This window comes from Suricata suricatta, chromosome 8, assembly GCF_006229205.1.
Source record: "Suricata suricatta isolate VVHF042 chromosome 8, meerkat_22Aug2017_6uvM2_HiC, whole genome shotgun sequence".
Taxonomy (NCBI): domain Eukaryota; kingdom Metazoa; phylum Chordata; class Mammalia; order Carnivora; family Herpestidae; genus Suricata; species Suricata suricatta.
The window spans coordinates 108,726,958-108,750,107 of NC_043707.1; the positions used below are offsets into that span (position 1 = coordinate 108,726,958).

General features: G+C 48.2%; 2 protein-coding genes across 10 annotated transcripts in view; one reads left to right on the forward strand and one right to left on the reverse strand.

Moving 5' to 3' along the window:
- Positions 1-5,320, reverse strand: part of SZT2 (SZT2 subunit of KICSTOR complex) — a 49,485-nt gene extending 44,165 nt beyond the window's left edge. For 3 of the 4 annotated variants that reach the window (XM_029947130.1, XM_029947125.1, XM_029947131.1), the window contains exon 1: positions 5,220-5,320. In XM_029947130.1, coding sequence (XP_029802990.1) covers positions 5,220-5,246 — 27 coding nt within the window. In that variant the 5' untranslated portion in view covers positions 5,247-5,320. Of the gene's footprint in view, positions 1-299; positions 745-5,219 lie in introns of those variants that run through there. The other variant, XM_029947127.1, reaches the window with a different exon arrangement.
- Positions 5,321-5,381: 61 nt separating this feature from the next.
- MED8 (mediator complex subunit 8) lies at positions 5,382-22,924 on the forward strand. Of its 6 annotated transcripts, none has more exons than XM_029947137.1 (8): positions 5,382-5,457; positions 6,927-7,045; positions 7,734-7,878; positions 8,395-8,535; positions 8,730-8,811; positions 9,166-9,414; positions 10,222-10,282; positions 15,040-16,236. In XM_029947137.1, the coding sequence occupies exons 1-8, from the start codon at positions 5,452-5,454 to the stop codon at positions 15,209-15,211; spliced, it is 975 nt and encodes a 324-aa protein (XP_029802997.1). In that variant the 5' UTR covers positions 5,382-5,451; the 3' UTR covers positions 15,212-16,236. The 6 variants fall into 6 exon arrangements, with proteins under 6 accessions (XP_029802997.1, XP_029802996.1, XP_029802995.1 ...); XM_029947136.1 differs by lacking the exons at positions 5,382-5,457; positions 15,040-16,236 and adding exons at positions 5,478-5,535; positions 22,465-22,645; XM_029947135.1 differs by lacking the exon at positions 5,382-5,457 and adding an exon at positions 5,478-5,535.
- The last annotated feature ends 226 nt before the right edge of the window (positions 22,925-23,150 follow it).

Sequence of the window (23,150 nt, forward strand, 5' to 3'; positions counted from 1 at the left end):
TGTTCTTTTCTAATATTACCTCTTTTTTAGTTCTTGGAATTTGGGGAGGGGGTGGGGGGTGGGTTCTAACAGATTTGTTTTGAAAGAAAAGTGTGATTTGATAGCTGAGCCTCTGGGCTTGGGCTTTATTTTCCTCCTCCATAAAACACTACTATGTATCCCAATGGTGTGTGAAAGTACAAATGCATTTGCTAATGTAACAAGTGAAAATAAGCAATTCATCGACCGGCTGCTGCTTTGCATCCGGAAGGAGTCCCGCACAGACATTCACTGCAGCTGTTTTGCTCGCCCCCACTTACCTGGTGTAGCTGGATACTTCCTCACACAAAAGCCAGAATTTGTCTTCTTGATACAATCATGACCCATTCTTGAGATCTGCTCTTTTGAAAAGATCTAACCCTTTTTTGGTTTTATCCACAGATAAAACCCAAAGGGACAGTCTGACCCTCTGCCAAGCATCCAACGGCAGCCCCGAGTCTCTGCTTCTCTGTAATAAATCTCTCCCAAGTTCTTTAGGTAGATCTCAAAAGCATGGTTTCAAGTTTCCTCACTATATCTTAGCTCATATGCCAATGAATTCTGGCTGGTTTGTTTTTCAACTCAAAATGTGGGGCTAGGATGGAGGTCACAGATTCAGTCTCCTAAGTCCTACCGATCTTCACCATACAGTTGGCACAGGGAACCTCCATGACTTTTCCAATTGTGTTGCTGTTAAGACACATCCTCTCTTCTGTCCTCATGCAGCTGCCTTTTAGGGACACTCACAATTATTCAATTAGTCCTGTTATATTGGATAAATTCAGTCTATTATTCTATTGTGAAGCTTAGAGTGCTTTTTGGTCTTTTAGCAAATCTCTTTCCAGCTTAATTTCCCTGCTAATTTGATCAGGATGCCATCAAGTCCTCATCCCAGTCCAAAGAGGACAAAGACAAGATGAGCCAGCATTCATTCATCAGTCAACAAATTTATGGAGCCAGTTACATGCTAGGACTGGGCTAGGTTGTAAGGGTACCACGAAAAGCAAAACCTGGCAGTCTCTGCTCTCACAAAATTTACCCTGTAATGGAGAAAGAAATGAATCAAATAATCATTCTTACTGTATGATTACAATCTGAATAAGTGCACCAAAGGCAAAGAATGTGGTTCTATGGCAGCATGTAACAAAGTAACCTGACCCAGGCTAGGATCTTAGGAGAAAATGACACTGAAGGTTGAGCAGGGTTTGCTAAGTGAGGAGGGGGAAAGGGTAGATATAGCAGATGGAGGACACAGATGGGTACTGTGCTATTAAGATTCTTCAGATTATTCTAGTTAGTAGACTGCTTAATTTCATAACAGTACAGCTTCCATTTCTCCACCTTGTCTTGAAAGTTATTTTGAATGATAGAAGGGCCTGGGTGGCTCAGTTGGTTGAGTGCCTCACTCTTGGTTTCAGGTCATGATCCCACATTGGGTTGCTGCTGAGCATGGACCCTGCCTGAAATTCTCTCTCTCTCTCTGCCCCTCCACTGCCTGTGCTCCCACATGCTCTCTCAAACTAAAATAAATAACTAAATAAACATTATTTTGAATGGCGGACTGACCGTCCAAGGCCAAGTGAAGCCTATGTACTTTGTTCATCAACCAGTACTTGCAGAATCCATTAAACAAATTGTTTTTAATGTTTATTTACTATTGAGACAGAAACAACATAAGTGGGGGAGGGGCAGAGAAAGTGAGACACAGAATGTGAAGCAGGCTCCAGGCTCTGAGCTGTCAGCACAGAGCCAGATGTGGGGCTCGAACTCATGAACCGCGAGATCATGACCTGAGCCGAAGTCAGACGCTCAACCGACTGAGCCACCCAGGCGCCCCTGGAATCCACTCTCTTGAGACCAGGAACATCTACCCAACTTGATCTTTCTCCTAACATTTCTCCTTCATATATGATCCTTTGAAGTCAACAGCAACACGTTCAAACCATCATTTCAAGTTTTCCTCACATTCAAGATGTAACTGATCAGAACCAAAAAACTAAGAATTAATCTAAGCAGCTAAAATAGTATTTTTCAAAGTGTGGTCCAAGGACGAGGTGCATGAGTGGGAAGGTGCTTAATAAAATGCAGATTCCTTGGCACCACCCAAACCAACTAAATTTGAGTTGATAGGAATCGAGAATCTGAATTGAACAAGCTCTCCAAGTGATCTTTCCACTTTGACAAACCCCGAATTAGGTGTATCCTCTCGGGATCCACACTCACTTGGAGCTTCAATTCCCTATTATGTAATCTCCCTGAGCCTGAGTGCGTTACTCTTGGGACTAGTCTGGCAAAGAGAAAGCAGGGTTTCGGAGCCAGAGACCTGGATTCAAATCTGATCCTACTACTTGCTATCTATGTGGGCTTGAACAAGTTACTTAAATTTTCCAGGCCTCAATTTCTTCATTGATAGCATGTGGGTAAGAATATCTACTTCATAAGGATGTTGTTGCAATTAAACATGAGAATGAGAACAATGGGAGAGGAAGCCTATCATTCTCTGGGACATTTATTGAGGCCTACATACCATTTACAACAAGATGAATACATTATAAGGCACTGTGCTGCATACCGTATGTATCAGGATGACAGAAACATCACCCATCTCAATTTGTTTTTTGCTTGTTCTTTGCACCTGTCCTTTTCTGATTAAGGTATAACTCTTGAAGCCTTTTCCAACCATTATGCTGTTTTCTGTTAACAGAATCCCATGAGGCATGCCTGGATGGTTCAGTCAGTTAGCATCTGACTCTTGACATTGGCTCAGGTCATGATGCCAGGGCTGTGGGATTCTCTACCTCTCTCTCTCTCTGCCTCTCTTCCCCGCTCATGCTCTCTCTCGAAAAAAAAAGAAAAAAAAAAAAAGAATCCCATGAAATAATGTAGATCTTTTCCCCCCTGAACTGTCTGAGGTCCCTTACCACTGGACTTATGCTGACGTCCTGAACCTCTGGCATATCCTCAGCCTGAATCTTCTTCTCATCTCTTACCAAACTCCTGTGAAGTTAGAGCACCTAGGGAGATCAAACGTTGGTTCTGTTGCTGCTTGTTAATATAAGGTCTTGGTGAAGTTACTGTGCCTTAGTTTCCTTATCTGTGACATCAGGAAAATAATAGTGCCTATTCTGTGGAGATTTTACAAGGATTAGGTGATACTTAGTAAGTACTCTGGAAGTGTTAGTGATTTTCATTGTCACCCTTCACCCACACCAGCAGCTGCTTCTGTTCTGAGGGCTCTAAGCTCCTTCTCACCTCAGGATTTTCACTGTTGTCTCTGCCTGTGACGCACTCTGCCTTTTCTCGTGGCCAGTTCTGCTTGGTCTTCAGGCTGAAAGGTCATTTCTCTGAGAAGGCATCCCACTCCGCCCCCTCCCCACACACTTCTTTAAAAAGTTGGTTAAGAACTCCTTTTAAACATTCATTCATTCAGTAATTTTCCTTCGCAGCCCTCATTATAATTCAATGTTTGTTTGCTCTATTAAAATAGAGGACATGTCTGTCTTACACTGCTGGTATCCACCCTGATACTTAGCACAATTCCACACATTGTGGAATCCAGCAGAGTCCACAGCATTCATAAAATGTTTTAAATATTTGATGAATGAATGATTTCTTAAATCTGACTATGCCCAATTTTCTCTCTTCGGATTGTAACAACCTCTAAAAGTCAGTGACTTTTCTGACCAGGGGCAAACTTCACTCCCTTTACTTTCTGAGATAAAATTTTCAGAAATGCAAATCAAGAACTTAACAAATGCTTTACTTTTGGCTGAAGGAGACTCCCACAAGTATGTGTCTTGACTCCAAATTACTATAGATCTGCACGGATCAACATGGTAGCCACTACTGAATGGGGCTGAAATGTTGTGAGTCCTATAGTCCAAAATGAGTTGTAAAATACACATTGGATTCTTAAAAATTCAGTACAAAAAAGAATAATGGCTCATAATTTTTAATACTTATTACCTGTTGAAATGATATCTTGAAAATATATAAATAAAATGCATTACTAAAATTGATTTCACTTGTTTCTTTTTACCATTTTAAATGTGGCTACTAGAAAATTTGCATATATGGCTTGTATGAGATTTCTACTGGACAGCGCTGTTTTAGACTACCTGCCTGAAAGGGATGTTGCATTTTGATACAACATCCCATTTCTTTTCATCTTTGCTGCTGGGTTTTTTTTTTTTAATATTTATTTATTGTTGAGAGAGACAGAATGTGAGCAGGCTGAGAGAGAGGGAGTCACAGGATCCAAAGCAGGTTCCAGGCTCCCGGCTGTCAGCAGAGTCGGAAGGGGGGCGGGGCTCGAGCCCACAAACTGTCAGATCATGATCTGAGCCGAAGTAGCTTAACCGATTGAGCCACCAGGCGCCCTATGCTCAGATCTTCTAACTTCAAAACTCTGCTACTCCCCAACTGAGGAGCACCTGGGTAAAGTACTTAACCTCCCTCACTTTTCAGTTTCCTTATTTGTAAGAGAGAACAGATGCTGTGAACTCTTCCCACAAGTTTTAGTAACATAACGTATGTATGAGTTCCTCGTGTGGTCCTTGGCACCTAATGGACACCTCGTGTCCATTTTCCGGTTTAACACGTGAAGTGCTCACCATAAGACGGGTATTTTATGGAGAAAGAAAGTGGATCCGGGAAGTCAAGACTTGCCACCAAGTTGCACCGGGAGCTAAATGGCAGCATCAATATTGGCCGAGGTTTCACTCCGAGTCAAATGTTTTTTCACGAAACCAAAGCTGCTCCCCAAATACACGAGCGCTACAACGAAATTAATTTGTGCCGTCTATGGCATTCCAATGTTTGGAGAAATGCATAAACCAGCGATGTCTATTGCCGTGTTGCCCACGGAAGCTGCAGCAGAAAATCAAACTACAGATTTTGTCAATACCATTATTAAACCCAAAGAATCCGAAAGCCCCAGAGTCAGCGACGTGTCTGAAATTTCAGTAACCAAAACAAAGCGACGGGTTTCTGCTCTAGCCGCCACCCCCCCGCCCCCCGTCCCCAAAACTGCGGCGGAGGAGAGGAGGTTCAAGTGTCGGGCCTACGGGGCTGCGCCGGTCCCTGCCCAGACTACGCGGCCCGACCTCCCCAGGAGGAGGCCACCGCCGTGCCAGGCCGCCGGACCCTCCCCCTCGGAGCTCGGGGCCCAGCGCCCAGCGTTGCGCCCGCCCGCCCCTCACCTCCGGCTCCGGGCGCTCCGAGGCCATCACACAGCCCTCCCGCGCCGGCCCGGGGCCAGAGAAGATGCTCCGCTCGTGACCCCTGACCCGGCTACAGGCGTCTCGCAGGAACCGGAAGTGAGTGGGAGGGCCGAGCTCTGACTTTTCTGATTGGGGGACGAAGTCCTCTCAGCGTGGCTCTCGGACTAGGAAGCCGGAAGGGGAAGTCGTTGCCTCTGCCACTGACGCCGCAATGCAGGTGAGAGCGGCGTTGAGACTACTGACCGCTAGCTGGTTTCGGGTAGCGGGACCAATGAGTGGGCTGGCCGAGGGAAGGGTGAGGAGTTGGGGCTGAGAAGAGGGGTTAGAGCCCGCAGTTGACGAGGAAGGGCCCGCGGGATGGGGTACGCGACCTCCTATAGAGGTGGGGGCGGGGCCCGACCGGCCGAGTGTGTGGAAAGAAGCCTCGAGGCCTTGCTGGGGTGCACAAAGGATCAAGCCGTAATGTAGCAAAGTTGAAATGCAATCCAGGGACGCCTGGGTGGCTCAGTCGGTTAAGCCTCCAACTTCGGCTCAGGTCAGATCTCACGTTCGTGGGTTCGAGCCCCGCATCATGCTCTGTGCGGAGGGCTAGCTCGGATCCTGGAGCCTGCTTCCGGTTCTGTGTATCCTTCTCTCTCTGTATCAAAAATATAAATTAATTAATTAAAAAAAAAAAGAAATGCAATCCAAGGAAGATGGCTCAAAGGAAGGCGTGTTGGTTCAGGCTCTGGCCTAGGCCATTGGGTGGACACTGTTGGATTGCAGACGTAGTAAAGGATCTGGAATTGCTGAGATTGTGGTTCCGTGGAACCCAGGATCCAGGCTCCTGTTAGGCACGTTGGCGAGTTTGCAAGACAGTTTTTGCATCTTTCTTCCCAGCCAGAGCCGGTTAGTTTTTAAGGATGAAGAAATGAAGCAAAACTGGAGACCACAGATGGGGAGGAAAACGCTTTGCAGACACCCCAGCATTTTAAATTGTTTGTCTGGTGCTCAGGAGCATATGCATTTTTGTTTGTTTGTTTGTGTGTTTGTTTTTCACTTGCCACTTACTTTCTTGCACCTGGTCAGCTGTCAGTAAATGTTTTTCAGTTGACTGAGCTTGTGAAAGGGATACAGAAATATTGGCATTGGCAAAAAACTGAGTGCCAACTAATTCAGTAAGAAGCAGCTTGAAAACATCAAATGCTGAGGACAAATGAAGAATGGGGGGTGGGAATGGGGGGCGGTGGTGATACAAGCCTGGTATTCAGGGAAACCTCCCTGTGTGGGTAGGTTTCCCAGGGATCGTGTCTTTGGCAAGACTGCCACGCTCACAGGGCCGGTTCTAGTTCAGGAGAAGCTGGAGTACGTGTGCTGCAGAGGTGCACAAAAGCCCAGGGATTAGGTCTGGTGCAGATTTCTCAGTAAGAGTATGGAGTGTATCTAACACAACAGAGAAAAGCCAGACGTGAATGAGAAGATGATGAGAGAAAGGAGGAATTGAAATCAGGTGAATGGATTGAAACATCTAAGGGTCAATGCTGTCTGTAACCCCAATACCAAAGGTAGAAGACGTGGCTCTCGTGTGCCAGTGAGAGCCTGTGTTTCTCGACTAGTTGCACACTGTCATCCTGGCTCTTCAGCCTTCCTCTGTATGTGTCATCCTCACACATCATCTGGGTAACCATTCCGTTCCTATTGGTGCAGAGGGAGGAGAAGCAGCTTGAGGCCTCATTAGATGCACTGCTGAGTCAAGTGGCTGATCTGAAGAACTCACTGGGGAGTTTCATTTACAAGTTGGAGAACGAGTATGACCGGCTGACCTGGTAAGGGTTGCCAGGGCAAGCCAAGGACGGCTCCATGGGTTGGGGGGGCTAGGCCTTCTGGTGGACAGGATATCTCCAGTGATATCACAGTTTATCACCTTGCAAACATCTTTTGATTTGGTAAGAGCTAGGTTTCCCAACATTTAACAAGTGAAGTTTGGCCCAAGGCCTCTATGGCAAGGAAGTAGAGAAATGTGTAGTTTCCCAACCCAGGGTCTTTCTAAGCTTTTGATTCTCACTCTTTGGCATCTCTGGGAGGAGGTACTCCCTCAGGGGGTTGTCCCACTATCGTAAGAATGCAGTGTTCATCCTGGGTCTTACCATAGATGCTGCAGAGTCTTTTAGGTCCAACTTACTATGGAAGTGTGGATCCTGTTTTCAGGCCAGAAGGGAGGCTTTTACCCAGCTTCTGAGTTTTTAGTGATCACTATAGCCATGGTTCTTATTTTGCCATTGGCCCTCACCCTCGTTAGGTAAAAAACGGCCTTATTTCTCCATCTGTGTTAGAAACTGAATGTATGTCCCTCTTTCCTAACCCCACAATCCCTAGGAGCCTGTCTGGTGCCGGCCCAGTACAGCTGTAGTGCAGTGAGTCTTTTTGGAGTCAGCCTGGGTGTTCCTAGTCTGAAGGACCCCTTTGAGCTTGACTGAGAACATGAACATTCTGAACCTTTCCTATCACCACCAGGCCCTCTGTTCTGGACAGCTTTGCCTTACTCTCCGGACAGTTGAATACTTTGAACAAGGTCTTGAAGCACGAAAAGACACCACTGTTCCGTAACCAGGTCATCATCCCTCTGGTGTTGTCCCCAGACAGAGATGAGGATCTCATGGTAAGAGGAGAAGGGTACAACATGGGAAATGAAATTCTTAGATGATGACTTAGAGCGCAATTGTTGCTTGGTTATGTCAGAAGTTCCAAACGTGAAGTAGTGTGTGGCAGTAGAAAGCAAGGGCTGCCTTTTGGAGGCCTTTTTGTCCCTCTGGAGTTGGGGAGCTACTCCCCAATACTGCCAAATAAACCTGAGGCTTATGTCACCAAGGCAAAGACTTTTCTTTTCCAACACCTATCTTGAGCAAGAGATGTGTTAGTTATGATTCCATCCATTTGTCTTTTGCTAAAATGTAGCAAAGAGAAACTTGCCCTTGGGTCTGGTAGACACAGGTGTGAGGAAACAGAAATGAATCTAGGAGTAAGCAGACTAGGGTCCTAGGAAGCTAGTTATCATAAGTGTCAGGCTGAATTTTCCCTGAAAATGTACTGTTTGCCTACGGAAGTAACTGTATATCAGGCCAGACTGACTCTTTGTGAATTGCATAGGCAGAGCAGTAAAATCTGTGTGTTACAGCGGCAGACTGAAGGACGAGTGCCTGTTTTCAGCCATGAGGTGGTCCCTGACCATCTGAGAACCAAACCCGACCCTGAAGTTGAAGAGCAAGAGAAGCAACTCACAACAGATGCTGCCCGCATTGGTGCTGATGTAGCTCAGGTTGGCCTGAGTCCTTGCCCTCTGTCCCCCAGCTCCCTGAACCCCATCACGAAAAGCTAGGATTTACCATGTGTGTCTGGGAGGGATGCACGGTTTACCCATAAGTTACCCCTGGAAGAGCACAAGGAAAGAACTTCACTGTAATCATTTCCTATCAATGGCCTGATCTTTATACAAGTGTATGTGTGTTACAGAAGCAGATCCAGAGTTTGAATAAAATGTGCTCAAACCTCCTGGAGAAAATCAGCAAAGAGGAGCGGGAATCAGAGAGCGGAGGTATGGAGGGGCTGGTGTCCAAATAGAGAAGGGAAAGAGGAATGGGATCACTGGGATGGGAGTGGTGGTTTGGGTAGTGGTGAGGTGAGGGCATAAGAATGAACTGCTTAAGAAAGCGTATGCTCCATTCTGTTAGCTTCTTGTGGTTAGAGTGCCCTGGAGCAGGTGGAGGACATGGGCAGAGTGAGAAGGGAGAGCTCTGAGATAGTTGTGGGGGCTTTTTGGCTCTTTCTCGGGGCTGCCATTGAGTGTGGATGCTGCTCAGGCCCTGGTGCCCATACTGGTCTTCCTCCTGCTAGGTTCAGTCCAGGGTCAGAGGCGTACCTCAGGCTCCTCACTTAATCTTTTCTTCAGGTCTCCGACCGAACAAGCAGACCTTTAACCCTGCAGACACCAGTGCCTTAGTAGCAGCCGTGGCCTTTGGGAAGGGGCTGTCTAACTGGAGACCTTCAGGCAGCAGTGGTCCTGGGCAGCCAGGCCAGCCAGGGGCTGGGACAATCCTCACAGGAGCCTCAGGATTACAGCAGGTGCAGATGGCAGGAGCTCCGAGCCAGCAGCAGCCAATGCTCAGTGGGGTGCAGATGGCCCAAGCCGGTCAAACAGGTACGGTGGACAGGGGATGACGTGCCAACAGGCCTTGAGCAGGGGAGTAGGAGTAAGCTGGATGGTCTGGGCCCTCAGAATCCCAGAGCTGGAGATTTCCTCCTTTTCTTAACTGTGACCCAGAAAACAATTTTCAGGAGTAAAAATCTCATTGGAGACTCTGTAGCAGGCACCAGAGAAAGGAAGAACTTTGAGCAGCAGAAACTATACTCCCCACTGCCCACCCCACCCCCATTACAAAAGTTCTGTCCCAAATACTTTTCTGTCCCATTTACTCGGTTTTATGTGTGCTGTCAGGGTCTTTTCTTAGAGAAAGCAATGGTCAAGCCTCAGTTGAGACCATCTGGGAGGTGCACTGGGAATTAACAGATATGCAAGCTCCAGGTACTCTTTTCTGTGTCTTGTTTCTCCCGCCTCCAGTTAATAGTTACAAGAGCAGTGTGGAGGAGTTCAGACTTGAACTGGAAGAGGCGTTTTCTTTCAAAGCTGTCTAAGAAAAGGGACAGTTGCAATAAGAGACATTCTTCAACCTGTGCCATTAAATGGGGTCTGCCTGTCTTTTCTGGGGGTAGCTGAGCAGGAGACTGGTGGGGTGTGTTCTGACCCCTCCTGCTATCAGCCCTTTCCTCGCGGACACCTTCAGGGAGAGGGCTGCTCCAGAACCACACCTCTGATCTTTGCAACCCACGGCTGCAGAGGTTCTGAGAAGAGTGAGTGGTGACAGAAGGGAACTCGAGAGACCCCCTGTCTGATTTATCAGGGAAGTCTTACCGTGCTTCAGGTATCTTTTCTTTGTGTTCCTTTTAGGAAAAATGCCAAGTGGAATAAAAACCAACATCAAGTCAGCCTCAATGCATCCGTACCAGCGGTGAGTGTGGCCGGCAGTCCCCACTCCCAGGTGCCCTTTGCAGAGTTGGGCGGTGAAATTGCCTTTTTCCTGAAGCTTAACCAGATGTGTCCAATAAAGAGAACAGGGGCTTTCGGCACCAGATAAATCCTGGCTCTACCACTGACTGACTGTGTGTGACCTTGGGCAAGTGACCAAATTTTTTCTGAGCCTGTTTCTTATTTGTAAATGGCGATGATACCTACCTCATAGGGTTGTTGTGAGGATTAAAATGAGAAAATGAATGTAAAACACTTAGTGCAGTGTATGAAATAATGGGTATTTAATAAGTGATAGTTTTTTAAAGTTTATTTTAAAAGAGAGAGAAAGACAAAGAGCAAGCAAGGGAGGAGCAGAGAGGGAGAATCCCAAGCAGGTTCCACACAGTTAACATGGAGCCCAACACGGGGCTCAAACCTACAAACCATGAGGTCATGACCTGAGCCAAAAATCAAGAATCGGACGCGTAAGTGACTGAGCCACCCAGGCGCCCCAGTAAATGATAGTTTCTCCCCACTGCCCTCCTCCGTCCTCGATCCAGAACTTAGGGTGATGTGATACTGCTTCGTGTCAGTGGTGAGCCAACAGACACAAGGTCATGGACTGCTCTGTTCTGTTTGAAAGCCTGTGCTGACTTTGTGCTGCCAGAAACTGTCCCAACCTTTGTATGTCCTTAGAGGCACACCAGCTCTGTAAGCTTCCCGGCCCAGCTTCCATCCCGGCCGTGTCTCCGACCTGCAGGCACCGAGTCTTCTGAGCCGGCTCTGACGGTCCCTCTGCAGCTCTGCTGAAGCGTGGGACTGCTCACCTCCTCTCCTCTGAGAAGCCAGTGCAGCTCTTCCCCAGGCACTAGTTACAAAGTCCCCTGACCTCTGCCCTACCCCATACATTTGAAAGGTTTTCCAATTTTGGAGGGAGAGGGGAATTACACTTCACACCATGGCTCATCAGGGTTTCATTGTCCTCATGATAGTGCCTACTTCCAGGACTCCTGACAGCTTGGCTTTCCTCCAGTTCACTGAAACCATGATCCAATATGGGCCAGGTTCCTGGTGAGTGAGAAGAGCCACCAGGACCTTTGCCTGTTTTTATAAAGCTGAAGAGCAGACTGAATTGGGTTTGCAGCTTCAGGGGCTCCTTTGCGGGCATGGGCAGGTTTTGAGTCCGTAGAAGACCAGAGGGTTTCCCTGAATAAAGTTATTGAAATTGATGGCCATTGTGTCAGGATTAGCTGATGGCGATTTATAAGAGATCTGTATAGGGATCAGAGACTCTATGTCAGAGACTCTCCAAGGTGATGCAAGGCATTTATAATTTGGTCTCTCTAAAACATTTTCTTAGCTTTGATTAGCTTTGATCTAAAAATATTCTGAGAGGTATGAGGAGGGCCTGCTCATACCATCCAGCTGCCTTTTTTCTGTTGTCTTGCTGTCACATGCCAGTTCTTGGGCATTTGTTTGGTGCCGGGCAGAGTTCTGCCAGGCTGTGGCAGCAAAGTACTGGGAAAGTGGTCCCCGATGTCACATCCATTCCTATCCCATTAGAATAAGAAATGGTGTCCATGCAGCTCACTAATCATAGCACGCAACAGCACAGAGTCCTATTATCAGCTCTAAGGCAATGCCAGACCTTTCCTCTACTTCAACAATACTGCCTTCAGTGCTCTGTCAGCCCACTCAGGTGTTTCTGATCTTAACCTTTACCTTTTCCCTTCCAATGGAAGTCTCAGAGCTAACTGTGATATTGGATAGAGTTCAAGTTGTACTTCTCTCAAAGCCCCGCGTCATCTTTTGGTGACTGCTGTCCTTAACTCCACCAGAAGACTTCCTTTTATTGAGAGGTACCGACCCCAGGTTTCTTTGTTGTCCCATAAATTTGAAATGGGTTCCTTGTCCTCCCAGAGTGGAAATATCCTCCTGCCCCAACAGGAACACATGCAGGACCTCACCTACATCTTGTGACCTTCAGCACACATTCCTTACTCCGAAGGCACTCACATTTCTATATTCCTTACTTTGGAAACACATGTTCTCATTCCAGCCCCCGCACACTCCCAGATCCTATGAAGTACACAAACCTGCATAGCGTCGCCAACTTTGGAATTCAGACAACCCAGTAAGCCCTTCAGTGAACAGTGTCTCTCTCTCTCTACTCACACACTCCTTCCCTCCAGAGGGAGTAAGCATGGAATTCCCTTTGAAGAAGAGGATGCTACCTGCTTGCTTGTTCAGATTTAGGATTTGTAAAAGATGGCTCTCTTGCCCCCACCTCCACCCCCGGTGGTATTCCTGTTTCTTACTGCTCTGTTTTGCCTGGGAACTGTTTTCTCCCAACTCCTGGAGCCCCTGGAGAATGACTTTAGGCCATTGTGTCCCAGGTTTATGCCTAGGATGTAGAAAGAAGCAGCTGTGAAACAATGAGCTCTTACTGTAGCACAGAGTTCACCCTGCTTAAGCCAGAAGCTTACTTAATCCATGCCGGCGCAACAGCCATTGCCTAGGACTGCTCCCTCTCCAGGTCTGCCTTGTGGCTGGCATCCTGTCTTTGTGGAACCTCCCTTTTACTCATTGCTCCAGTCATCGTATTCTCTTCCTCTTTCAGTGTCCACAGCTGCTCTACCTAGCTAACTTTACCTAACCTTGAACCCTTCTTGTGAAACTGCTCCTTCCAGCTCTGTAATGGGTTGCGGCTTTAGGACCGAGCTGGAGGAGCTGTGTTACATGCCTCCTGTCCCGTTGGCAGGGACGAAGCTGAACTCTGCAGGAATGCTCTAGTGCAAGGCTGGGCCCTTTTCCCCACTCTATTCTCACCTCCCCCGGGCAGCTGGGAACAACCTCTCCCTTTGTCTGAGCTTCTTGTACAGAATAATCCTCCTTAGGGACAATGTATTCTCTGTGCCCTGCAGACACAGGGGCCGTGTGAGCTGATCCCAGCACCAGGCAGGACGGAGGCTGAATCCTTCCAAACGCCCACCCTGGGTCAAATCCTGATTACTATCCAGAGAAATGGTTAAGGGATGTACATTTTCTTCCATCTGGTCCAGTTTAACAATGGGCCAGGGACTGTGGTCCCTTTTCAGATCAGCCCTGAGAGTTCATCATGCCGACCTATGGAGGCTTGATCTGCTCTGCAAATGGGGCTTTCTAGTTGAAACAGAAGGTACCCTCTCCAGCCCATCTGATGGGGCCCATGGTACCCCTGCCTTCAGTGTGTGTGTGTCCCATCGGACATTTCCCTTCTCTTCCTCTCTTTTCCCCCTTAACTTCTCTCTTGTTCCTGAACTCCTGTGAGTCATCGAGGCAGAGCTGGATCTCTGTAATGGTCTCTGCATGAGTTCACATGCTCTCAAGTGCCACCTACCATTTGACATGGCAGCTTCCCCTAGTGTATTACAAGGCACCTGACTTCCCTGGGTGTCAGTTTTTCTCCCCTGGCTGATCCCAGGGATCCTTCCTAGCTTTAAAGTCTCTGGAGATGATTCCCAAGCCTACCTGTCCTGTCCCCATACATTGTGTTTGTTTTCCACATTGCATGACTATGTTATATAAGGTCAGCTGAAATTTTCCTAGCTCAGCCCCAAATCCCTCACCAACCCCCTCCCCTTCAAACTATTCCTGAAGCTCCCTCTGTCACTTGCACAGAGCCTGATGCGGGGCTCAAGCCCACGAACCGTGAGATCGTGACCTGAGCCGAAGCTGGACGCTTAACTGACTTAGCCACCCAGGTGCTCCCAGAATAATTTTCAATGTTCATCTTACTTCATCTCCATGGTGTTCGACAGCGCTGACCATTCATCTCTTTCTCCCCACCTGATCTCTCTGACCATTCCTTTTGGCCTTCCGTCCCTCTGCCTGCTTTCTGTTCTACCTGCTGTCTGTGACCACTACTTTTTCTGTATTTAACTCAAATTAAGCTTTATTTTCAGCTCACAGCTCTCTGCCTCAGGATCCACAGGTACCTCACATGCTGCGCTTTCCGGTCCAGTCATCCTTCCCTCTGAGCCTTTTTTTTTTTCTCCCCTATTTCCTAGGTGTGACCTAAGCCAAGTCTCTGGAAGCCATCTTAAACCCTTCTCTGTGTCCCAGTTCCCCCATGACCCAATCAGGTGCCAAATCCTGTCCATTCTGGCTCCCCACTATCTGTTCATCCTGCCCTGCAATTTAGGCCCCTTTCCCCAAAAGTGTTGTTCAGCTTCCCTGTCTCCCACTCCAACCCATCTTGGATATGGCTTCCAGGTGAACTGCTGATCTGATCACATTGCTCCCTTTGATGAAAATTCTTTTGATAGGTCCCTCCTTGTGTTTCTCAAACTCGAGTCCGTATAGCTTGCAGGTTGGTGGAGCTGCGTGCCAAGGCATACCAAAAGTACCAGGGTCAAATCATCCTGGAACACTCCTTTTCTCGGGAGGTAATTTCAACGGGTGACACAAAATTACCATGTATGCAGTGTTAAGAGAAAATAGACTTCAAAGAATTCCTACTCTGAAGGGATTCAGAGTAAGCTACCAGATTTCCTGGGATATTATTTTCTTTCTTTCTTTCGTTTTCTTTTTCTTTTCCTTTTTTTTTTTTTTTTTTTTTGGTTGTTGTTGTTGTTATTACATTTACTTCCTTGGAAAAGTTTGAAAAAGCAGCTCAAATTTCCTGGAAAAACAAGTAAGATTCTATGTGGTCTAGCCCCCTGACTGCTTCTCCTGACTTACTTTCTATCGTGTCCTGTCACCCACTCTATTCCCAAGCCATACGAGCTACTGGAGATTTCCTGAAAGTAACAAACTCTTCCTGACCTCCATTCCTTCATCTCCACCATTCCCTCTGCAAGTGACACTTTGCCCCATCATTCTGTCTGATGAATACCCAATCATCTTTCAACATTCAGCCTGTGAGCCACTCCTCTGTGAAGCTTCCTGACAACCCAGTGTGTGCACATCAGCGCCACTCCCAACTTAGTAAGGTCAGTCACCTTTTCTTTCATGCTCTTTATTGACCCCCAAGTTCAGGCAGACTGAACTGTCAGCATTTGGATTCCAGTTCTTCTCCCTGAGAGCTGTGTGATCTTTGGCATGAAGTGTGTGTGGCTGGCGCACTGTAGCATCTGACCCATCATGAACGCTATCTATAAAGGCTAGTTGCTGCTCGTATCACAATTATTTAGTTGACTGTGGAGAGATAGTATAATGTAGCATTTTGGTTAAAAGAGCAGGTTTAGGGGTGCCTTGGTGACTCAGTTAAGCATCCAACTCTTGATTTTGGCTCTGGTCATGATCTCACGATTCATGGGCTCTGGCCCCATGTCGGACCCTGTGCTGATGGCGTGGAAGCTGCTTGGGATTTTCTTTCCCCCACTCTCTGCCTCTCCCCGACTTGGAGTCTCTTTCTCTAAATAAATAAATAAACATTAAAAAAAAATAAAAAACAGGTGTAGACCACCTGGATTCTAATCTTAGCTGTGCCACTTACTAGCTGTGTGGCCTTGGGCAAGTTAATTTACCTCTCTGAGCCTCAGCTTCCCTATTCGCAGGGATGATACTCTTAATGGCTGTGTTGTAGAGTTGCTGTGATGTTTAAATAGGTTAATATGTATAAAGTGCCCAGAATAGTGCCTGACAATAGAAGTGCAATAAATATTCACTGTCCTCAGGGTAGTATCTAGAACTCTAATGTCTGTAATTGCTGCTTAAATCAGTGATTCATGAGTCCCTTTGTGAGGACATAACTTCTCCCTCCTCTGCACTTGTCTGTGCTCTCTTCATGCCTGCCCTCAGGAGCTCCGCCTCCTGAGAGGTCCTGTGTGCACATCTTCTCTCCCCTGGAACATTTTTTACATTGGTTTACCTGGTGTGGTTAGTCAGTTTTGAATTTACTTTTGTGAATTTTCTTTCTCCCGCCTCTTTGACACTGATATTTTCCCATTAAAGCCCAGTTTTGTCCCTTAAGGTGTGTCATTTTGATTTGAGACCAAAAGACAAGCTCTTTCACCTGAAATGGTCTGTGTCCTCATTTCTAAACTGCATCTCTTCCCCGTCCAAACCAGCTGCAGGCTCAGTCCACAGTCTGCCTATATGCTGTTCCTAGTGGGGCCTACATCCCTCCTAGAGGCCTCTGTGCGGGTGTAATGAGTCCCCTCCTCATCTGTCCACACTTACTCGGTCCGTGCTCAGGCCTTCCGGGCTGCCGTTGTCATCCCCCGGGCATCACAGTCCAGAGCTCGTGCTTGCTTCTTTTCACACTCCCCACCAGGCCCGTGGCCTTGTTTTGTCACAGCAGCTCCACTGTTCTTGCCATGACGCTGCAAGTGCTTCAGCGGATGCCTTGACCTGGGAGTCAAGTCCTGTCTCACACCTACACATCCTTGCCTTCTCCTTGGACTGTCTGCCCTCTCTTTTCCCTGCTCCAGGCCCCCTTGATCAGCCAGTGAATAACTCATCCTTCCAGTGTCCCCTACTCCTGTCGTCTTTACCACCTCCTTCCCTGTACACTTGGCCATTCTTAAATTATACCTGACCTGAACACATCGGTCATATGACCTTAGGCAAGTTACTTCCCTTCCAGGAACCTCAGTTTCCACCTCTGTAAGATGGGATAATAGCACAGACCTCAAAAGGGTACCTGCAACTGAACATATTTAAAACTAAAGTTAAACCTTTCAGTAGCTCTTGCTTTTCTACAGGGTAAAGCCCAAACTTCTCAGAAGGGCATAAAAGGCCATTCAGGTACAGAGTCAGCACTCAAATGCAAACTCTTCTCTTCCCTTACTCTCTCCTGAGGACTTTCATTTTTATTGCATCATGGCCTCTTAGACTGCTTTGATTACAGCACATCATAATTACCTGGGCTAATCAAAACCCAAGGAAGGGGGCCCCAATTGTATGTGGGTTACGCGGATGGGAAGTTGAAGGGTGAATGGCTGCAGATGTCCGAGGGTGTCTGTCTCTATGTTTCTCCAGTTGGCAACAGAAGGGGCTCCTCTGATTATTCTTGCTGGGATTCTGTGTCATGAGGAGCCTGGACTGGGGGCAGTGGGGAGAACACGATTAACAGGCCAGTGGAATGGGGCAGCGATTCCCTGAAGGAAATGAACGCAAGGGGGCGGGGAAGTGTCTGAGCCCCCACAGTCCACTTTGTGTGATTTCAGAGAATCTTTGGATTTTTTTGCTTCGAGCTCCATCCATTCTTCTAAACTTATGGAACTGTGTTTAAGATTGTGCAGTGTGTCATTCTTCTTCACAATCCAGATGCCCCCAAAGACATTCATTTCCTCCACCCTGCTCCACCTGAGTTATGCTACGCGACTATCTTACTATCAACTCTGGGTCTCTCTCTGCTCTATCTCCTTTCCCTGCTCACTCCCCTTGCTGGAGGTCCGGCCCTGTGCGTGTCACACCTGTGTGTCAGGGCTGCTCTCCCAGCTGGCCTCCCTTCCTTTCCTTTCCTCCTGATGTTATATATCTTACCATCTCCAGGTTTGTCTTTGTGAAGAACAATGGATCATACCAACCCCTTTCTTAAAAATGTTCAGGAGCACCCCAATACAAACAAAACTCCTCATACTTTCATTCAGACCACTTCATGATTTGGGGCCAGCCTACTTTTTAACCTTCTTGCATATGGAGGCCTTTTATTCAGCATACTCTTTGGCCAAGTAGAACGAGGTGTAGTAGTAATTCTCTACTGTCCTGCACGTTCCTACTTCCGTCCCTTTGTCCACACTTTTTCCTCAGCCTGGAACACCCATGTTGCTTCTCCCTTACTTGCCATGGGGTCTTGAGGAGACTATATCACCCCTTTCTAATTCTATTATTTTCATCCATGAAGCAGGGATAATAGTGGTCACCTTACATGACTGAACCATGAGAGCATATGGAAGGCAGCTGGCCCCATTCCTGCCAGAGAAAGGATTGAATCATAAGCTGCATTGTCTCTTTTCCCTGTTCGACCCTTCTCACACACCTTCCAGATCTGGCTAACTCTCTTTCCTCCATCCTGCTAACCTGCCCTGGCTTGCCCCCTAACCCAGAGTCTCCCCCTTTCTCCCTCCAGAGCCTTTCCTGTAGGTTCCATCACAGCCCTCTCCCCCTCCCGAGTGTCTTCAGTTCTGTTCGGGAACCCTGAATGCCACCCACGGTGTGTATACATGACTGACACTTGTGATGGGTGTTTGCACGCGTCCTCTTCCTTCTGCCACCTGGATGTCTTTACAGTCCCGGTCCCTTCAGCCACGGTCCCTTCAGTCAAAGTCTGAGGCGGAGGACAGTAACCAGCTGGTGAAGGCCCAGGGATACGCCCAATAATTAACTGACAACTGACAAACCCTTCACCCTCTCTTCACTCCGCTGCCCTCACAGACTCAGCCCTCCCCCCAACTCCTTTGTGTGATGACTGTGTAGAAAGTGCCCTTTGTCCTTTACAGGATGGCGAAGTCTGTCACAGATCCCCGGAGACTGCTTCCATCTCTACCTGCCACTGCTGGTGTCTGTTAGCCCATAGACTCTCAGTTCCCATGGTCTTTAATGGACTCCCTGAGTCCCCATGCTCTGTGCACCCCCCTCCCGCCGCCCCACCTGCTGGCCCACCCACTCACACACACATTTGTTCCTTCCTCATTGCCATTCCTGCTTCTTTGACCCTGTTTCCTCTGCATTTTTTTCTGTTGAAACATGTAAAGCCTCAGATCATCAAGGTACAGAGTTGTTAGCATCCACACAGTGGTGGGGCAGGAGGGTTCAGATTGAACCCTTGGGGAAAGTACATCAGTGGTTTATCTTCTGGGGAATGAGGATGGAGAAGGGCCCCTGAGAGAGCAGTGAGCGAGGAGTGAGTCGGGGGCGGGGGGGGGGGGCGCGGGGGAAGGCACCTCACTTCAGTTAGTCAGGAAGGCTGCCTGAAGGAGGGGGAATTGTAGCTCCTCCACTGAGTACTCCTCCCCTACCCGCTCCCCACCACCTGGCCTTCATCCTTATCAAGACCAAGTTCCTGGACCCCTTCAGTTTCTCCAGTTTATCAGCCTGCCCCTCATGCTGGTAACCTTCCACCCAGCTTCTCTGCAGGCCTCAAACAACCTCCCTCTCTCCCAGTCCCCGGAGAGTCCCCTGACGTGTCCATCTGTGAGGATGGCCAAAGCCTAATCCCTCCATGTGGATGCTGGATCTTTTTCCATACACCACAGAAATGTGCTCAAGCCTCTTCCCATTAAAAACAGCCATTAGAAGGTGAGAGTCAGATACTGATATTTTAATTTTTTTTAATGTTTATTTAATTTTGAGAGAAAGACAGCAGGAGTGGGGGAGGGCTGAAGAGAGAGGGAGACACAGAATCCAAAGCAGGCTCCAGGCTCTAGGCTGTCAGCACAGAGCCCGATGTGGGGCTCGAACCCACGAACTCCGAGATTGTGACCCGAGCTGAAGTCAGACGCTCAACCAACTGAGCCACCCAGGAGCCCCCAGGCATTGATATTTTAAAAGCTCTCTAGGTGATAGATAGTGTGCAGCCAGGGCTGAAAATCACACACACAACGAAATCCAAACTTCTTACCCTGCATACAGGACTCTATATGAACCGATTCCTGCCCTTACCTCTATGCTCTCTGAGCTTGAGCCACACCAAACTATCTGGAGCTCCCAAACCCACCACATCTCCTGCTTCTCTGCCTTCACACACTTGCTTCCCTCTGCCGGCAGTGCATTTCCTTGCCTTCGAAAGGCCCAGCTTCGGTGTCATTTCTGTGAAGCCTTCAAGATCTCACCCCCACCCTGGGGTAAAGGGCCCCTCCTCGTGCTTTCATAACCCTCTGGGTTTATCTCTGTGAGAACACTCGCCACATGCTACTATAATTGGTAACCCAGACATCTGTCTTCTCCTCTAGACCATGGATATTTTGCAGGAAACCCAGGGCTGTGGCAATGCCATTGTAGGACTTGGGGCTAGGTGATCTCTCTCAGATATTTGAAGATGCTTTCTCCCATGACCAGGACAGGAACTGAGCCCACTGAGTCTTGGTGCGAGTTCATTCACTTAGTCCATCAACATGGACTGGGGGCTTCCTGTGGACATTTACCACAGGTGAATAAATGGTAGTCGTTGTTCCTTGTCTCCACTGCATTTGACCTCTGGGACTGTTACATCATCCCTGATAATCTGTTTTGTTTGTTTCTGATGCACCTCTTGATAGACACCGAATCCAAAACTCCTCCAGTCGTGCTCTCAGAACAGTGTATGCACACAGTAAGCATTTAGGAAATATTGGTTACGCAAATGCTCATGAATCTGCATACAAGATTGACATATTGGTTATCAATATTGGTATATTCTTTTTTTAATGCTTTTATTTTATTTATTTTTTTAATGTTTTACTTATTTTTGAGAGAGAAAGACAGTGTGAGCAAGGGAGGGTCAAAGAGAGAGAGGGAGACACAGAATCTGAAGACAGCCTCCAGGCTCTGAGCTAGCTGTCAGCACAGCGTCTGATGCAGGGCTCGAACCCACAAACTGCAAGATCATGACCTGAGCTGGAGCCGGATGCTCAACCAACTGAGCCACCCAGGCGCCCCTATTATTTTATTTTTGAAAGAGTGTGAGCAGGGGAGGTGCAGGGGGTGGGGGGACAGAAGATCTGAAGTGGGCTCCATGCTGACAGCAGAGAGCCCAATGTGGGGCTCAAACTCATGAACCATGAGATCATGACCTGAGCCAAAGTCTGATTAACTGGCCAAGCCACCCAGGTGCTCCTTTTTTTTTTTCCAGTTTATTTATTTATTTACTTAAAATTTTTTTTGACGTTTATTTATTATTGAGAAACAGAGAGAGACAAAGCATGACCTGGGGAGGGGTAGAGAGAGGCGGAGACACAGAATCCAAACAGAGCCTGACCCAGGGCTCAAACTCACAAACCATGAGATCATGAACTGAGCCAAAGTCAGACACTTAGCCAGCTGAGCCACCCAGGCACCCTGTAAAGTTTATTTATTTTGAGTGAGCGAGCAAGAGAGAGAGAGAGAGCGAGAGAGAGAGCGAGCGAGAGCGCACAAGCAGGTGAGGGTTAGGGAGAAGGAGAGACAGAATCCTAAGCATGAGCCCAACACGGGACTCAAACTCATGAACCAGGAGATGAGGGGTAGAGTGATTTACTATCTCAGGAGAGCTGTTTATACCTCGTATATTTTTTAAAATTTTTAATGTTTATTTTTGAGAGAGAGGGCAGGGAGACACAGAACCCAAAGCAGGCTCCAGGCTCTGAGCTGTCAGCACAAAGCCCAATGTGGGGCTCAAATTTACAAACCTTGAGATCATGACCTGAGCCAAAGTCAGATGCTTAACCAACTGAGCCACCCAGACGCCCCTGTTTATACCTTGTATTGAGTCAGGGACCAGGCTTGGGGTGGTGGAGGTGTGTGAGAGATGCTGGCATCCTTGGGGAAGGTAAAGCACAGCAGGTGGCCCAGGAGAAGGACACAGGTAAAGTGGGAGATGGGGCCAGATCAGGGAGGCCTTAGTGTAACAGCACTGAGAAGTTTGAGCCTTTCCAGTCCTTCTGCTATTTCAAGGGTAGCTACTAATGGGCTGGATCATAGCTGTCCTTTGGCTCTGACCTCTTAACCTCTAAGACTAAACTTCCACCAAGATACATCCCACCAAACCACTGTCTCTTCTGAATTCCCTTTCTGTCCACATTTACACCATCCAATCTGACAAGCAGTTATTGGGTCACTATATGCAAAGCACTGTTCCAGGAGCTGCCGGAGATACAGATTTCGTTTTGCTAAAACTTCGTCCTCACCCCAGTTCAGTCAAGTGGGTGAGTGTGTGGAGCTGGGAGGCGAGAGTGCAGGAAGCCGGATAGACAGCTAAGTATATATCTAGAGAGAGTGCACCTGTCTTGGGGACATCTCCAGTGTCTGCCTCTCCTATCCCATCAGTTTCAAGCCTTCTTGGATCAGGCTGTGCTCTCTCACCAAGGCTGTCTCAATGGCCTTATCACTCTAGCTGCCAGGGTGCAATGACTCAGCTAGAGGCAAACCCAAACTCCGTGCAGGGACACATCTGGTTCATTGATGTGTCATCAGCACTTACCACAGTCTCGCATATGGTAGGTGGTCAATAAATATTTGAGAATACAAGCCTCATTGCGGCCTCCTCAGAAATCTTTGCTCTTTCTCCTCTACTTCCAGAACACAACCAAAGTGCCCTGGTTGGCCTTCAAGCTCTACTGCATTTCAGCCACAGCTGGATTCACTTCCTCCCCTCACCCCCCCACTCCCGCCCCCCACTACCTTCAAGGACAGTTTATACAGTGATTCACTGTTCCTGTCTGGGAGGCCTCGGGGCCGTTTGTAATCTCCTACCTTCAAGCCCTCCTAGCAGTTTCTAATAATAGGGTTCATCCAAGTTTACGGGCTCCCAGGGAAGGCTTCCTTGCGCAGCTGCTCACCTCCGGCTGAGACCTCCCGGCTACCCCAGGTCAGCCCACAGCACACATGCTGCCTCCCGCCCAACCCACCCCATCATCCTCTGCAGAGAAAACTCTGGGGGAAAGGGCTGCTTAGTCCTGGAACTTTCTGCAGGGTCCTAAGCTGGGTGGGCCTGCCACAAACAGAAGATGTGTTGGTCGCGTGAGTGGACAGTCACCAGAGGGCCCACAATGAGACTGAGCGTTGGGAAGAAGCAAGGTACACCTCTGACGGGCCAGTGCCGGCCCCCGGCGACCCGATGGAGGCGGGCAGCGAGATGCCGAGGGAAGGGGTGGGGAGTCCGGGTTGGGCGTGTTTCCTGCCCCGGAATCTGGCGGCCCGCCCCTGTGCCCGCCCCTCGGGCCGAGCCCAGTCGGGGCCAATCAGCAGGCGCCCCCCGCCCGGCC